The sequence below is a fragment of the Paramormyrops kingsleyae genome, chromosome 2 (genome assembly GCF_048594095.1).
Source record: "Paramormyrops kingsleyae isolate MSU_618 chromosome 2, PKINGS_0.4, whole genome shotgun sequence".
Taxonomy (NCBI): Eukaryota; Metazoa; Chordata; class Actinopteri; order Osteoglossiformes; family Mormyridae; genus Paramormyrops; species Paramormyrops kingsleyae.
The window spans coordinates 5,103,693-5,121,388 of NC_132798.1; the positions used below are offsets into that span (position 1 = coordinate 5,103,693).

Here is a 17,696-nt window from a genome sequence, read left to right on the forward strand (position 1 = left end):
TGGTACATCCAAAACTTGACTCTCTCTCTCTCTCTTTATCTTCTGCTAAAAGTGAGAAGTAAAAATGCATAGTCACTGTAACTCAGTCACTGTATTCTGTCCTGTTTAATACGTCCGGTGATGCCTCTCATATGGTTGTCCAATTGGACGACTGCGGCCTTCGGTCCGGGGCTGATGTCATCAGACGGTGCCCAACCCTTACTGGGTGTTTCGACCCTTAACCACAGCACCCTCCAGTTGGCAAGTCGGCAGTAGTGGCCAAATCACTACTCATCAGCTTCAGGCCTCTCGCTTCTATGCCAGAGCCAACCAGAAGCTCATTCTGCTGCCTCCCCAGTCCTGCACTAAATTATACACCTTCCATGTTGACGAGGCATGTTTCTATCATTTGTCTCACCTGTACTGCAAAACAACATTAACTTTGGGGGGGCTGTATTGTGCTAGGAGTTATGTTTTGTTGTTTCTGCACTTCAAATTTCCCCCCCTTGGGGATTCTGGGGAAATTCTTCAATGATTTGCACTGGTTTAGTCGGTTTTCAGTGTAACATGCTTGCTCTCCGTTTTTTAGATCTGCGGGGAGATGATAAACGGCTCTTCTCCAGCCTGGACAACTCATTTCTGGACAAGAACTCCAACCAGAACGAGCTTCCCCTGGCCTCCCAGGCTGTCCACGTTGGCCAGGGCACCCCTGTGCTGACAGAGGTTGTGGATGCTTTAAACAACCTTCAGCTCTCAAAGTGCTCTGTAGATTCCAGTATAATCCAGGGCCAGAACCTCAACCTGCAGACTCGTGGTATTCTCCTGGGTGACAGTCTCGACAACAGGCATACAGATGACCTCCAAGTAGATGCTCATGACACATCACCAAAACAAAGGCCTGCATCTCTTACGATGAAGGTCTCCCTGAATGGGCCAGACCCTAACGAAGTGGATGATGATGTACCTATTTCCAAAGCCTTTGACCTGAATCAGATCAATGGTAACACCGATCCTCTGGTAAAACCCACCACCGGAGATCATATGCAGGAACTTGGCCCGGAAGACGATGCAAACCCCAAGGAGGTCAGCAAGCCATCCAGCAGGAGTCTGGGAAAGATGCCCGGCAGTCGTCTCGGCCCCAAGAAACTGACGGGCAAATCTGCAGAGCTGGAGCCAGGACCAGTTAGCATTCAAGGCTCAGATGGGATTACCTGTCCTAAAGCCTCATACAACTTTGATGCTGGCCAGTTGGACGACCCCAACTTCAACCCATTTACAAGCAATGCCAAGATGTGCGACTCTCCGTCTCTCCTCAAGGGATCTTACACTTTTGATCCAGACTGTGTAGACCCTAGATCTAGGAGATTGGATGGGGAGGACTTGCTGAGGAGCGCCCCTTCAGCTGAGAAAGTGGCAGATGACCCAGTGTGCCAGAAGCTGAATTTCCTTGTTGATGAGGAGGGGTTGGCAGGGCATCCACAGGGCAAAGCCAGGGAAGTCATGTAAGTGTGTGCGGGTTCTCCAGTGCCAGCTCTCTTGGGTGAATGGTTTTGTTTGCCATGTTATCAGTTGGATGCCATTTTGGATGAATATGCTTGCACCGGCATCCCATGGAGGGTATACCCCAGCCTTCTGCCCTGTGCAGCCTGGGATAGGCTCCAGGCCCCCGTGTGACCCTGTCCAGGATAAGTGGTTAGAAGATAGATCAATGGATATGCTAATTATAGGCATGGTAATCACAGCTGTTTAAAAAGTGATTCTATTACTAACTTCACAATTGTATAGGATTCTATTACTTTTAAACAATTATGCAAGGTCCCAAAGTGCTTGGCTTTGTCCAGACCTTTCCTAAACATGAATTAATAAATAGGACAGTTGTGCTTTTTGGAGTAACGATGATTATTATTATTATTATTATTTATTTTATTTTTTTTGACTGCTACAGTCTGTTAGTCAGTAATTCCTACAGTCTGTCCCTGTTGAATGGCCCCTTGTGATGTCTCGCTATGTGTAGGGTTGTCTAAGGTGGTCTTTTGGTCACTTTTCATCAACATTGCTTTCTAAAGCTCATAATATTCACCTGCTGTTCCTGGTACTGTAGAAATTTTATAAAACATCAATCTTCCAATTATTTCTTTAAATAGACTTGGATCAAGACTTGAATTTTTATGCTTATTTGACATTGCCTTCTCTAGAACCTTGTTCAGCTGATTAATTATGTTTAAATAATTACTCCCCTTTGTGGTCATGTGATTTTTCATTCATACAAATCCTGACGTGTAGCGTGATGTTCGGCCCATTTGAGAGGAAAATGCCTCCAGTTCATTGAGGGATGGAAGAAGTTAGAATTTTACTTTACAATCTCTGCTCCATTATTGGTATTTAGATCTGGTAACCGGTGAATCCATGGAAGAGGTCTGAATTCATCATGGTCGTCATGAAACCTCTTGAATATTTTCAGTGGGGGGATAGTAACATTTTGGAATATGGAAGCAATATCATGAAGCAGTGTCTGTACCATACTCTGCCGCGTACGTATTCCTTGGCCTTTATCAGACTATGCAGAGCAATCAAGTGGCCCTAATGTTTCTCGCAGGATTTTTCCCATACCACACGGTCCACCGTGTTCAACAGCTGGCTGTAGGTGTTTGCGGTGTGTGGCTCCGTGGGCTGAGGCTCTGTGCCGGTGATCAGAAGGTCTCCAGTTCGAGTCCCGGCGATGTGGAGAATAGTCACATGCCCATTAGCCAATGAGCAAGGCCTATAACCCCCAGCCGCAGGGGTGCCGCATGTTGGCTGGCAGATCTGACCTGTGCTGTTACCCACAAGCTTGCTTTCGCCTTTGTGTTTTGTGAAGAGTATAGTACACACATAATACTAATTAAGAAAGTAATTTAGTGAACTGGGGGCAGATTTTAAATCCATGTATGTTTTTTTCCTTCCCATTTGTGCACAGTACTGTCTGAGTGACTGATCCTGTTTTAACTGGTACCAGCTTGAGGGTCATTTATCATATTATACAGGTTCCTGGTGTTTTGATGACCACCATTCAGAGCTGACAAGTTCTTATGGTCTAGTGGAAGTTTACTATTATGCACTGTCTGGACAAGCAGGGTCCGATCCTCAAAATTCCTTTAGGTGATCTGTTTTTCACCCCCCCCCCTTTTTTTTTTTTTTAAAGGAATGCCAACAAAGGAAAGAATGAACAGCAGCCCCTTGTGGACATTTGCAGTCAGGTATGATGGCAGTTTGAGATGGTATTACTCGATTATCCGCGCATTGTATGTTGGGTTTAATTGTAATTCATGAATATAAATTACTCACTTGCATTTGGGCTGTAAACTAAAAATGTTAGTTGCAGAGTACTTAATTTTTTTTTCTGAACATTCCAAATTGGCTTGTATAGTGCCACCATGTGGACAAATGCAGTGCACACATGGCCTAGGTCCTGTACACTCCTGCAAGGTTAACTGAATGAATGGTCATAGATCATATAAAGAAAACTAGCAAAAGTGACTTTTTGTATCTATGCAGGTAGAAGTATCTGAAATTCCTTCCATTTTTTTTTTCCATTAAGTGTCATCACATGTAAATAAATCCAGAAGTATATGATCATTTTGTATTCAGATCATTTATATTTTTCTGTGGCGTGTTGCTGGAAGCACCAGCTTATTCATCATATACATGTGTCACAGCGCTGTGAAAAGCCCATTCATTCCACATACAGCACAGTTTGAAGGTCAGGGTTCAGTGCGCCCTGAAGTGGGGGTCGAGACTCTGACCTACTCGTTCCCACGCTCCCTAAGGGTCCAGTGCTTGAGCCTCTTTCCCCTCTGTACCAGCATTCGTTCCTCCCAAAATCGCATATTTCTGCAGCCAGTCAGATTGACCCGACTGTGCAGCAAACAAATTAGTCATCCCTACATTCCCAACCTTGGGCTGAGAGATTGTGGAATTCTGATAACGGGCTGGTTTGTTTCTAAACATTGATCCTCTGTATGCCCTTGTTTATACCTGGCAATTTGCAGTAAGGCACCAGTGCTAACATGCACAAGACTCCCAGCACCAGTAGGTGACCAGTGTCATGTGCAGCGCAAGGGGCATCTGAGCACACGTTTGCTGTTGACAGGAGAACGGGCCAGAGGTGGGCAACCGCAGGGTCCATGCCACAGACGAGGAGAAGCTGGCCTCCTCTGTGTCCAGCCAGAACCCGGGGAAAACCGAGAATGGCTGCTGTGAGGAAGAGGAGCCCTGCAAGAAGCGGCTGGCTGGGAAAGGTTTGGCTGCACTGTCTGCTCTTCACCTTATGACCCATTCAGGAGCTCAGAAGGGAGGCTTATTGCTCCCGTGGTCTGTGGACCTCCTTCAGCTTGCCTCGTCTTCGGTCCCTCCTGGTCGGTTCCCGATTGGTGCAGAACTTTACTTATTTTTTTTTCCCCCAAAGTGCATGTTTCTCCTATTTCCTATAATTTTAAAATAATGATCATTTGGCTTGAGGGCACAAATAGTGTTTGAGGACGTCTTGACATTCCGCTTGGTGACGAGGACCAGCACAGAAACCACAGTAGTCTGGGTAGCAGAGTGTTTTCTGTAAGTCCAAGACAAATACGCTCAGCCCTGAAAGATTGGGCTGGCACACGTACCCCTTTGGGGAATTAATTACCCATTAACCTCACGAGGAAATTAAGTGGCTTCCCTGATTAAGTGCCACAGATATTTTCAGGGTACAAAGAGGGTCATCTGTCTGGCCAGGGATTGTGGAGAAACGCATGATTTTTGTTTGCTGCTGACTGAACCTCGTCCTCTCTCGCTGTAGCTCTTTTCAAGGCTCACTTCGGCCCCATTAGATATTACCGCCTGGAAATCCAAATTCAGCGATGCATGCTAGGAAATATAGTGTATCGTAACATCCATGGTTCTAAAATAGACGCTCCCCGAGTTACGATGGTCCGTGTTACGATATTTTGACTTTATAACAGGAAAATGTTTTTCACTTTCAGTACATTATTCAATGAATTACATGTTTATTGTAAAATAAGCTTTGTGTTAATGATTTTGCCAAACTGCAGGCTAGTGTAAGTGTTCTAAGCATGTGTAAGGTAGGATAGGCTATGCTCTTATCTTTGCTAGGTTAGGTGTATTGTAGTAACATGCATTTTCGCCTTACAATATTTTTGTCTTGTGATAGGTTTATTAGAAAGTAACCCCATCATAACCTGGGGAGAGTTTCTCTAATGTGTATAACTGATTTGAGGAACATAGCTGTCTCGTGATAGGATTCCTTCAGGGTTGATGCCTGTGTTTCACTCGTGATATTCAGCTGCAGTCAGCAGACATGTATACTTGTGATTGTTACTGGATTTTAAGAATGAGGTGTAATTTTGATAGTTTTCTGCTGAGCTTTTTGGGAATGAATGCTCATCAATATTAGAGATGTCAAGTATTAAGGGACTCCATTGAAATTAATTAGATGTTACCCCGAATTCCGTGATTGCAAATGGAGCAATATTTTTAGAAGTGGCCGTTCAGCCAACAATAAATCTGTTTAGTAATTCAGACGATGGTTGTATTCAGACTCTGAAGAATGACGTCACATTACCCCCCACTCTCTGTTACTGCTGTACCACAAATTCATTAAGAGTAAGGTGTGGCTGGAATGATAGCTGAAGTTGTTCAAATTAAATGCATCTATGCTAATTCTTCCCCTGATAGATCATTTAAAACTTGCACAGGCCATCAGTCTAAGGTTTACATTACATGCTGATTCTCTTTACTGATAAGTCAATGCTATGTTGTTTTCTGTAGGGATGGAAGTAACAACAGGAGGTCCAGATGGTGCAGACATGTACAATTGGGTAAGTAGAGCTCTTGTCTTTAACCCTTTGAAACAAATACATGTGGTTTCTCCATAAAACAAATCAGGTCATTATTATTTTGTGGTATTGAATTATATAGAGTATGGAAGAGAGTAGGGATGTAGAGTAGAGATGGAAGTATATAGAACATACCCTGTCATTACCACAGTTAGCTATAAGTAATTGGTTTTGTTAGTTCTCTACCACTAGATGGTGCTAAACCTCCATTAAAGCTTTACAAATGACTTCTGCATGCATGTTTTTGAAGTTGCATTATGCTGTGAGCAAGGCTGAGATTAACTACAGGATAAAGTACAAATCATGTGAGAATTTGGATATTGGATATTTAAACAGTGGCACAGTTATGAGTGGTTGTCAATATAGTCTATAGAAAAATTTCCAAGATGTGTGTGTATTTAAGTCAAATATCAGTGATGGGTAAATTTTAAATATCGAATGATTGCCAAACATTTGATGAAGCACAATGAAATGACCAGGATACCAGGGTGTGGGTAACAAACTGTTAATGGGCTATATAAACTTAAGTGTTCTGTTCTGCTTTCATGAAGAATTTAATTACTGACTAGAATGCAACGTGTCTGTTATCTGGAAACCATGTCTGGGAAATGGGAATGGTGATCATATGGTCAGCAGCATAGTGATTGTGAATTAAAGCTTTGAAATAAACTGAACAGCATTTTTCACACTTTTTTTTTTTTCTTCTGACTGAATTTCTGTGGTGATTGGGGCCTCATTATTGCTACAATTATAAAGTAAACTAATGGTCTTCCAATTCCTTCAAGGACTCCCAGGGACAGAAGTTACCATGGAAACATACTGAATGAAAGCTTGAAATAGCCTTTCCGCTCTCGTCTTTGTGTAAAGCCCAACTCTTTGGCTTGATTTTGTCTTGCTTAGAATCACTTGCTTGACGAAACACTTGAATACAAAGTATTTAAAAATGCTGTGGTAAAACGACTTCACGATGATGATACCACATGCTGTGTAATTCTCCCTGATGGCCATAAAAAACTAACCGTGCTTTTCGCTTCAGAGATCCTGACACTTTTTAATAAGCCCAAAGCAAGGAAATTGTTTGTTCACAGCTGTATGTCTGTAGTAGTTTACAACAATATTGAGGTTTTGACAACAGAGATTACCACATGACCAGAATCCTGATGCACTGAATTACCCCTAAAAAGCCGGCATCGATATATAGATGCCATTACCTTTCTTCATGTTAGGACTTCTAATAGTGCATGGTTTGTTTGACAACGATCACATAACATGTGACTGAAATGGTCTCTGAATTTCACTGCCTGAACTGTTTAAAAACTCTTTTTGAACATATTCTGTGTGCATGTGGATTAGGTTTATATTACATTGTGGGGACCAAATGTCCCCCACAATATGATAAAGACCTGTTATTTTGATGTGGGACCGTTTTTCAGGTCCTCACAAAGATCTGTGAATGCAATCAAAAATGAAAAATGCCAAAAGCCTCGTATTTTGTTTGATTACTTATGGTTAAGGTTAGGGCTGGGTAGGGGTTAAGGTCGTCATTGCTGAGATTAGTGTTTTTCCCATAGAAATGAATGGAGAGTCCCCACAAAGATATAATTACAAACCTGTGTGTGTGCGTGCTTTGTGATTGGTATATTTCTTGCCTAACTCTTGTTGCTTCTGGGATGGGCTCCTGACACCTCCAACACTGTGCAGGATGGATGGATGGATGGATGAATGGATGGATGGATGGATGAATGGATGGATGGATGGATATGTTTCTAGACATAGACTGCAGCACCCTAAATGTATTCTTAACAGTAGCACAACATACAAATATTTCACTGCTCTATGTAAAATCCCAGGCACCCCTAGTGTTGAAACAAAAGCCGAGTTGTGGAGCCTGTTTCCTATGTAAACAATGATTTATTTTGATTCCCCCTCCCTGACAGTGTCTTGTTCCCCTGTTGAACAGCTTGATGACTCCTGCAAAACCAAAAGTGCCAAGCTGGCTGGAAGTGAGAGTCAAGACAAAGGAACTCCAGTTCTGGATAAAATCTGTCTCAGTGAGGCTGACAAAGAAGCTGTCCTCACTCTGATTAGGGAGGAGGTAACCGCTCACTGTCTCTCTGTACGGCCCTTTGAATGATGCCTCTGTACCTGAAAGGGGAACCATCCGCAGTGCGTGAAATCAGCTGGGTCTCAGGAACGATGTCACATGGTTAACAGGTGTATGGGGGAGGAAGATAATACGGTTTGTGTCCTTTGTCCAGCCCCCCCCCCCCCATTTCACACTGTCCTGTCTTTCTGTATTATCTTTTTTGCCACAGATTATTACGAAAGAAATAGAGGCCAATGAATGGAAGAGAAAACATGAAGAGAGCAGACAAGAGGTCCTAGAAATGAGGTCTGCTCCTCCACGCGTGTGATTGCTGACAGCAGCCTGTGAAGGGTAGATGCACAGATGGTAGATGGATTGACTGGTGAGAGCTCAATTTGTGCCGGTTCCTTTTGTAGAAAAATCGTTGCAGAATATGAGAAGACGGTTGCGCAGATGATCGGTAAGTTATTGATTTTGCTCATTTTATCATTTGTACCTCTGTCATCTGTCTTCCCCATCTTTGCTGTAGTCCTGTGTTGTCTGTTAGCACATACAATTGCACATTTTTTAGGAATTGGTTTACCTTGTGTGTGCTGTCTTGTTTGGCACTGTGTGGGTTTACCCTGCACTTCATGCTGCTGCATTCACCAGCTGGGATCAATAAAATGTATCTTGTCTTATCTCCCGCTCAGTGAAATCTGATAAGGATCTTGGTAAAACTTTTGTGACTGTGTGGCTTCCTCACAGAGGACAAGCAGCAAGCCGCAGTGAGCTCCCAGAGCACCATCCAGCAGCTGACTCTGGAGAAGGAGCAGGCCCTGGCTGACCTCAACTCTGTAGAGCGCTCCCTCTCTGACCTCTTCCGGAGGTACGAGAATATGAAGTCTGTCCTTGAGGGCTTCAAAAAGGTATGTGCGTCTTGGCAAGAGGCTAAAAGCCATTTTATGCCATCAGTGACGATTTTATTTGTGCTGTCAACTCGAGCCCCAGTGATTTGAGGACTTCCTTTTGATTCTATGCCCAGAATGAAGAGGTGCTTAAGAAATGTGCACAGGAGTATCTTACCCGGGTCAAACAGGAAGAGCAACGCTATCAGACCCTCAAAATCCATGCTGAGGAAAAGCTAGACAAGTAAGACTGGAGCTACGCATATGGCACCTCTACTGGTCGGGAGGTCTAAATTATCAAAGGAGAATCGGGAAGCATGTGTGTTAAATCAATGCAACATTTATACTCGGTGACAAAAAAAGTAATGGTCCGATTTGGATGTAATTTGGTACACGTGCAGACCAGCGATGAGTCTGTAAATGGTTCGATTTGCAAGGAGCTGGCACATCTAGTCACCAGACACAGAGGATGCCTCGTAGACGCGTTAGACAGCATTACCAGCACTTAACGGAGTTTGATAGGGGTGGCATTGTGGGTTTGCATTGCCCGGCATGTGGGGCATGCAGATGTTACAGTCACCTGATGTTGGAACCAATGAGCATGTGAGGGCACCCACACACGTCGTGAAGGTTCCGGTCATCCAAGACAGGCCACACCAAGGGGAGGTTTGTCGTATTGTGCACCAAGCATTACAGAACAACAAGACAATACCTGTTCACACACAGTGTGTCTATGGACTGCCTGCTTCATGTTGAGGTCCTCCCGTGGCCAGCCAGGTCCCCCGATTTTTCCCCAATCGAACATGTGTGGGATCAGCTTGGACATGAAATCAGACCCAGTGCCAATTGGCAGGATCTCGAGGTCCAGTTACAACAGCTGTGGGCTGACTTGCCGCAGGAGAGGATACAATGACTGTACGACTCCCTTCCGCACTGTATCACCGCATGTATTCAGGCCCGGGGGGGGGGGGAGGCCACACCCTACTGACATGGGATCAGCAGTAATGCCCATACTGCCAACTCTGTTGTCCATTTGATCTGATGACATAATCTTTGCGATAGTCACATGACCTTTCGCTACGTGCAGATTCATTTAATTTCCACCACTCCGTCTGGGTGCTTAACTTTTTTTGTCACTGAGTGTATATGCATGTATATGAACCCTTGTGTCCAGCCCCCCCCCCCATTTCACACTGTCCTGTGTTCTGTACTGTGTAGTATTGTGCAAACCCTCCCCCTGGAACTGCTGTTGTATGTCACCTTACTTCCTTCCACTGTCTACCTGTATATGCATAGTATGGCATTGGCCTCTCGACTCGACTTGACAAGGTGGACATCTTTCTATCAGGGCCAATGAGGAGATCGCCCAGGTCCGTTCGAAGGCCAGCTCGGAGAGCATGGCTCTTCACGCCAGCCTACGCAAGGAGCAGATGAAGGTGGAGTCCTTGGAGAGAGCACTCCATCAGAAGGTACAGTACCATCTCATGTTCCCTTCCCGCTGGATGGAGCGGAAGGTACATGGGCCGGTCTTGGGTGCTTTAAGAAGATTATTTAGTCATTTTAAATGTTTAATTTGGAGTTGTATTGCACTTTTAAAAGTTTTTCCCTTCAACATTTAACTAGTAAAATATTGTTGGCCTTTTTAGAATCAGGAAATTGAGGAACTCACCAAGATCTGCGACGAGCTCATTGCCAAGATGGGGAGACCGGAGTGAAGGGGCGTCCCTGACAGCACGTCGTCCCTCCAGCCTGCCTGTGGCTCCAGGGTCCAGCTTATCTCAGCTTAACATGCTCATGTTGCCAGATAACTGTGTCAAGGCCTCGCTTTCCCACAAATAAGGAGATGGTCATTTTATATGCCTAATAACAATTGTTCTCCTTGTTTGTAAAATAAGCGGAGCAGTAATAAGGTCCAGTAGCCTATGTCAATTTGAACAGAAATGCAAGATCTGCAGAAATAATTTAACGAAGAGCAGATGGACAGACCCTCTAATTAAAGCTATTGTGCAGATGTGGCATGTATTTTGTAGTTTTCGAATTAGTTGTCTGTTTTTGTTCTGCACGTCATTCAGCCTTTGAAATCTCTGCTTTTTTTGGATGGCTTAATGGCCTAATTACTGGTCTGGAATTCCGGGAGGGACATGGGAGATGGTTGCTTTTTGGATGTGATGGACAGTGAGCAGAGGAGATCCTGGCTTTGTATCTATTACTGTGTAGTGGGCAAAAGCTCTAACTGAATCACTGCTAATTCAAGCTATGTGTGTGTATATAACAGGACGGAAATCTATATTGCTTGCCTTTTGCGAAGCTTATTTTTTGAGGCACTGAAATGTAAATAAATGTATATTTAAAATGGCAAATGTTTGCTCTGCACCTGGATGAGCCATATACCTGCATCTGGCGGTTTCACAAAGCAGCCTGACAAACTGAAGCTGCGTGTGTAAATACTTCTGCTCAGTCTTGGTTACAGTCCGGTATCTTAACCGCTTAATATTCAGTCAGGGCAGCACTTCCTGTGCACCATGTGTTTGGTATTTATTATTATTTCTAGCTGTGTGTACCTGCCCAGTTAATCTCAAAGCTGTGGCACTGGATGCTGTTCAGTGGTGCAGAGTAACTGTCTTTAATCAATTTAATGACTTTGCTCCCCAAATTCCCTGTCATAACTAAACATTTCTTTGTTTTTTCCTCCCTTGTATCTTGACACTAAAAATCCATGTATGTTTACATGCTAAATACCGTAATCTGGGAGAGGTTTTCTACAGCCATATTCTGTTTTTTGTTTCCATCTTGAATCCTTTCAAAAGCACATGCATGTTAAATTTTACTTAATAGATCCATTTGAGTTTGCTTGTGAGAGTGAGAGAGAGAGCGAGCATTGTGGTCTATGTCTTGTGTCCCCAAGTAGGTCATAAGCACCATACAAAGGTAATAGTTCACATTGCTTGCTCACATCCACCCCCCTTCCTGCATCATCACAGCCATCATTGTCATTTATTTGTTGCTGCCTGTCTGTCTTTTTTTGTGTTTTTTTTTTTTTCCATAACGAGTTTGTTGAATGTTCCTCCATTGTTTTGTGTGCAGTTAATCTAGACCATTTAACAATAATACTTGTAAGCTGGGAGAAAAGAACTTGCACAGATGTAATAAATATTTTCCATAATGACCTGAATTAGTATCTGTGTCTATCTACCTTTGAACACTGATACAGGAAATCCAGAAGGAAAATTTGGTAAGTCAGTTGGCCGTTTTGTTGCTGCCACCGTAGAATCCTCATGGTCTGTCCTCGCTCTTTTTGCCTCAGTAAGGTTACCAAATATTTTAACAGATTGCTTCTCCACTTTTTGTTTATGAGAGGCCAGAACTTTCCACCTAGGCACTGTTGAAAGTGGCACATGACGATCTGCAGGGACTGAGACCCCTTCTTCCTGGTGAAGGACAAGAGTGACTCTCTGCTAGATATTTCTACATTCTCTAGGGAAATGTTGGCAAACACACTTTCCCTTTGGTGCCGCAAGGTGCCGATGGGGTAACTTGCATCCTGGTTGGCACAGTAGCTCGCAGACCACATCTACAGTGTTGTGACCTTTTGGCATCAGATGACTTGAAAAAGACTTGAATCGTATTCAGAAAAGCGGGTTTTTGATCATTTTCTACAAACAATATGTTGTGATTTCAGATGACGCACTACTTTTGAAACTGATCAGTCGATCTTTCTCACATGTCCTTATAGTTTGATGTCAACATCTGAATTAACTTGTTAGGGCAAAATCATTTAATACATTATGCAGGAAAGGCCATCTTATAAATATTAGTGCTTAGCAGGAAATCCAGGTCGGGCACCCTCCAGAAAGATCTCCATTTTGGAGATGCGTGACCCTTTGGGCATATCTGCTGATTTAAATTCAAGTTGTGAATCCAGTGTGCAGCCTAAAAGGGGCATTAGTCGCAGACGACCTAATGACCCTTAACGAGCTCCAGTTCTGCACCCAGGACACCTGCTTCCTGCTGTGGTTCTTGAGGTTCTTGCCACCCTTAGCTTGCTCTAAGCGTGTCTCTGATTAAAGATGGAAAGATTCTCATCTTAATGGAACGCCATAAGTTTTTGTGGCAGACTGTTCATATTTTGTTCAGGGTTCCCTCCCCATGCCAGCCTGGTAATTACTGGAAGCGGGCTCTTGATGCCAGCCCTGTTCTAAAAGGTCTCTTGGGGCTGTTCAGTCAAGTACTACATTTTTTGACTATATGACTGCACATTGAAGGCCTTTGCGGGGTTTTAGGGTGACTTTTGGCTGCTGGTGGCATAGTGCCTGGTACTTAGACAAAAAAGCCTTATGAAATGTGGACCCAGATGTTTTAATTGTCAGCTTTTAATAAAAGGAGTCTGTGATTTGGAAGAGAGGCACAAATATGTAACTCATGTGATCGGTTGTCGTGTTTCTTGGAAATTACTAAAAATGAATAAAGTCCTGATTTTATATTCAGCAGATATTTCCTCCTGTTTGACGCAAGGTGCTTATAATTATTGACATATAATTATTCGTTTAATGATTTACTAGGTGAATCATAATTAAGTTTATGTTTAAAGAACTAATTTACTTTACTCTGGGTCTTTAGGAAAATGCACGCAAGGGAAGGAGACATGGTGTTCAAGACTGAAGGCTTGAATTGCACCACCTGCTCTGTAGGTGTGGAATTTGTGCAGGTTCTCCCCATTACACATCTCTTTTCAAAGCTGTGCAAAAACACACAGATTCACTGGCATCTGTAGTATGTGCCCTGTGTTGGTCTGGCATCCCACCTTATGTGCTGTGCTGTACTGCCTGGGATAAGCACCAGCTTCCCCCTTCCCACGACACTGTACTGAATAAGCAATCGGATGACCAATAGTGGGCAGCAGTGACCGTTTTATGGTTCTATTCGGCAAGGTACTGACAGTGCAAGAAGACAGTGCCACCCATAACATCCATCCATGTAAACCTGGTGATCTGAGCTAATGTACCGTGGATAAAGCTGCATGCATGCAGCTGCTGCTGCGTTCATGTGCAGTTCTCCGGATCCCTCACAAGGTGCCAGCGTAATGCTCCGTGTCGCAGCAGCAAGACTTTTCATAAACTTAAAAAAAATCATCGGCGACATTATTAGAATAAATGCACCCCCCCCCCCCCCCACATCCCCTATAGTTTTAATATAGTCAGGAAGCTAAGACTGCAGTTCAAGGAAGGCAACCTGACCATCTTATATTTCAAAATCTAATGTGGACCCAAAGTAGATTGATTTCTGCTGTTTCAAGTATGTTGATATATTGAGTTATTCTGTTCTTTTATAATTCATATATTGTATTAATCTGTTAATAGCTTTATGGATGGACAAAAATAAACGCACAGATTTGTCCCTTTTGCTTTTTTTCCTCTGTGGCAGCATCTGAAGCTTCATTCATACTCTTCCCCGACCCACATTTATTGGCCCCCCCATGCATCGTTGCCTCATATATGCGGTGGGGGTGTGGATCGGGCTGCGGCACTGTGTTTCGGCCTGTGTTTTCTCTCTGGGACAGTGCCAGCAAAAACTCCCCCAACCCTCCCGCCCCCGTCATCACCAGCGTACCCCGTTCCCCAAAACATGTGGTCCACCGGGCCTGGATCAGTGAGAGTTCTGGTGCTTTTAATATCCCCGGCCGGACGCTGCCTTCGACTTGCTGGGAAGCGGTGATTCAGCAGGCCCTTGTGGCTGCCGGCGTCGCCAGACCCCGCTAACGCCGTCCACATGTGCAGCGGGAGAATGTGCTGAAGCAGCAAGAGCGGCGTCTTTCCAAAGGGTGGGGGCCACAATGCGCAGCGCCTCCCCCCATGTTTGGAGAGCAGAAGTGCTCCTCCTCTTTGGACAGTGACTAGCTATGGCCTGAAGATGGTTGCCCCCAAACCAGTAACTCTTTAGCGTGACTCGATTGGTAAAAGTGAATAAACAGATGGTACTTCCTTCATTCTATCAATTTGTGATTGGCTTGAGTTGAAACGATACACTTCATTCACCACAGACTCTCTCTGCTAGCCTGATAAATATTCATTCAAGCAAGATCAAAACACAGGGCTACATAAAACTCCCATCTTATTAGAGATCACAGAGGTTTAGGACCAGACTATCCACTGCTGACATACCCCTGTACCTCTTAGCTCAACATGGAGACTAACAATTCCAGTGAATCATCCTCATGTCCAGCCTGGCCTCAATTCTCCTCCATTTCACATTTGTGTCTTTATACAGGAATGGTTGTCAAGTTCTGCACCTTTGGTACCTTCTGTGATGAGGCACGCCATGGAAAATATGAGTTCACCGATAACTGCAGCAGCCCCCACCAAGCTGAAAGCCACAGAGAGCTCGTGGTTCAGCCTTGCCCCACCCTGGCTTTAAGAGCCCCACTGGTCAAGCTGTTCATCGAGAAGCTATGAGCAAGTCAGCCCCTACTTATTTGTGGGTAAGGTTGGTTTGGACTCTTTCATAAATAACTTGAGGTGAAATAAACAAATACGAATATTGGTCACTATAACAACGGCTTCAGATACTGAGAAAATGGCTGTGCCTGATTGGATAAAATATATGAAAACTCTTGGTAGATCTCTCTGATGTTATTTTTCCATTAAACAAAAATAGCATGCTTTTGTTGACACCTGTTGTCCTGTAATGCTTCCGTGTGCTTCTTCAACTGATAAACAGAAGGAAAGCCAACATGTACATATTTGCATAGAGCTCTGTATAGCATGTCATAGTGCAACCGATTTGCACACTTCTGGTTTGCAGAATTCAATCTGATTCATGTGCAGACTGATTGAAAGCCTGCTGTGTGACAGACCGGTGCTCAGTGCTCCTTGCAGGGCTACCCCCTAGCAGCAAATAAAGCATGATCCACAATAAAACCCTGTTGAAAGATACTGGTAGCATAGAGGGTACCCCCCCCCCCTGGATTTGTGCTACCTGGACCCATCCCTAGAGGCATGCCTGGGGGTGCCATTCTTCAGTGGCTGGGTGACAAACTTGTGCATCCATCATTCAGGCTGACCACTATGAGTTAAAGAGTGGACACTGCAACAATGTTATATGGACTGGCTATTGAAACAGTCTTCGTTTAGAGGTTCCAGTGACCCATTGGACCAACTTTAATGGTCTGTGTTGTAATGGCAACACCTGATCTAAAGCTCCATATTCTGGACATTTAGGTGAAGAAATGGCTGTCAAATGATCACCACCGGTGAGTTGGATTTGGCCCACAGGGAAGAGACATGATGGACTGGGCAGGTCTAGGGAGTTCAGTTAGGATTTGTCAAGAATGCATGGCATCCATTTGACCTCATCTGAATATAAACCTCAGCATGCACTTGGATTGCTGTTGCGTATGAAGAGGCTGGGACGAAGAACAGCGCCCCCCTAAGGCACTCACATGGTACTGTCAGAAAAGAGTGGATTACTCCCTTCACATTAGCAGTGAGAAGCTATTGAAGGATTTATGTACAAGGTTCCTGCTAGTATATTATAAATAAGATTTGAGGCTTCAAAGTTTTAGACAGGGTTAGATTAGTAGGTACTGAGGTATGCTGGTGGGTATGTGGGTGGGCAAAATGAAATGTGCTCGGAAAAATGTATGATGGGGGACCCCCGTCACTATTTTTTTCTATATTATTTTCCATCTCAGTTGTTCACGTTGTCCAATCCTGTCAAGTCCTATCCTATGAAGAGAAGGGCTTAAGACAGCAGCCGATAAAGGAGGTCCGCTCGTTTGGGGGGGCAGTATGTGATCTGAGATTGAGTGATAATTTGTCGATTTGTAAGTGGAAGTTCTGCAGGAGGAAAGGCTTCAGGCGGTTGGGGGATTCCGGCCTGCTAGCTGCCTAAATGCTGTAGGGCATCAACAGTGATGAATAAGTTGACCCACTTGCTAAATTTCACTTGTGTGTGGAAATTAGTTGAAAAGTAAATATGGATGCCCTGGCATCCTGTCCAGGGTGTTCTCCTGCTTAGTACACTGTGCGTCATGGATTAGCCCCCAGGCTAACTGGGCATCTGTAACTGGTAAGCAGATATGGAAGAAGGATAGATAAAATATGGACAGGATACAAGGGTGCATTGGAAGACCACATGCTCCGCCTTTGAGGCAAACTAGTAAGAGTCTTTTTGCCTTTCTTTAAAGAATAATAGACTGTTCTCGTCTTGGGTCTCTTGGTGGCTTTGTCTACCTCTCCAAGTTGGGTACCAGCTAAATAGAAAAAATTCACACGGCCTAAGTAAGAACATCTCTCTCTCAGAGGAAATATTAGCAGCAACCATATCGTTCAGAAAAAAAGTTCAATATTCTTTATCATGATTTCTTCACTATCGTGATCAGTGGTGGATCTTGGCAAGGACCTTTTGAGAAGGTGCCAACCCAACTTTTACCACTGCCAAAACCACCTCCATCCTCTGTCATAAATTTTACCATCTCGCCACTCGCCACCTCACATACACAGTGGAATGTGGTGGTAAAGTTTGGGGGTGGTGGGGGGGGCTGGTGGGGTGGTGTGCCATCTTGCCTGGTTGCTCACATGGGCCCATCCAAATTCATATTTAGTTAAAAATTTAGGTTCTGGATCAACGTACAGGACAGAGGATTGAATCAGAACTGTTACTCGAGTAAGGGCTGAGTTATAGTCATCGGTATTTGGTTTAGCCAGTTGTCGATTTGGACACTTTGGGTAAGCCCAACAATATTCAGTCAAAGAAATGAATTAGATCCTGCTTCCTCAACCTGTATCAGAAAAGGTGCGATAAAGATGGGAAACACAAAAGTGAACTGTCAGGAACTACCTTCTACGTTTAGCTCTGTCTTCATTCCTAACTGTT

At 44.0% G+C, this 17,696-nt stretch overlaps 1 protein-coding gene across 5 annotated transcripts in view; it reads left to right on the top strand.

The window, feature by feature from the left end:
• LOC111857592 (transforming acidic coiled-coil-containing protein 1) overlaps nt 1-11,997 on the top strand; it is a 29,564-nt gene extending 17,567 nt beyond the window's left edge. For all 5 annotated transcript variants that reach the window (XM_072704205.1, XM_023838631.2, XM_023838632.2 and 2 more), the window contains 11 exons: nt 569-1,481; nt 3,161-3,215; nt 4,109-4,256; nt 5,785-5,834; nt 7,813-7,947; nt 8,168-8,244; nt 8,355-8,398; nt 8,686-8,846; nt 8,963-9,069; nt 10,174-10,294; nt 10,472-11,997. In XM_072704205.1, the coding sequence (XP_072560306.1) occupies nt 569-1,481; nt 3,161-3,215; nt 4,109-4,256; nt 5,785-5,834; nt 7,813-7,947; nt 8,168-8,244; nt 8,355-8,398; nt 8,686-8,846; nt 8,963-9,069; nt 10,174-10,294; nt 10,472-10,540 (1,880 nt within the window). In that variant the 3' untranslated portion in view covers nt 10,541-11,997. The remainder of the gene's footprint in view (nt 1-568; nt 1,482-3,160; nt 3,216-4,108; nt 4,257-5,784; nt 5,835-7,812; nt 7,948-8,167; nt 8,245-8,354; nt 8,399-8,685; nt 8,847-8,962; nt 9,070-10,173; nt 10,295-10,471) is intronic.
• The last annotated feature ends 5,699 nt before the right edge of the window (nt 11,998-17,696 follow it).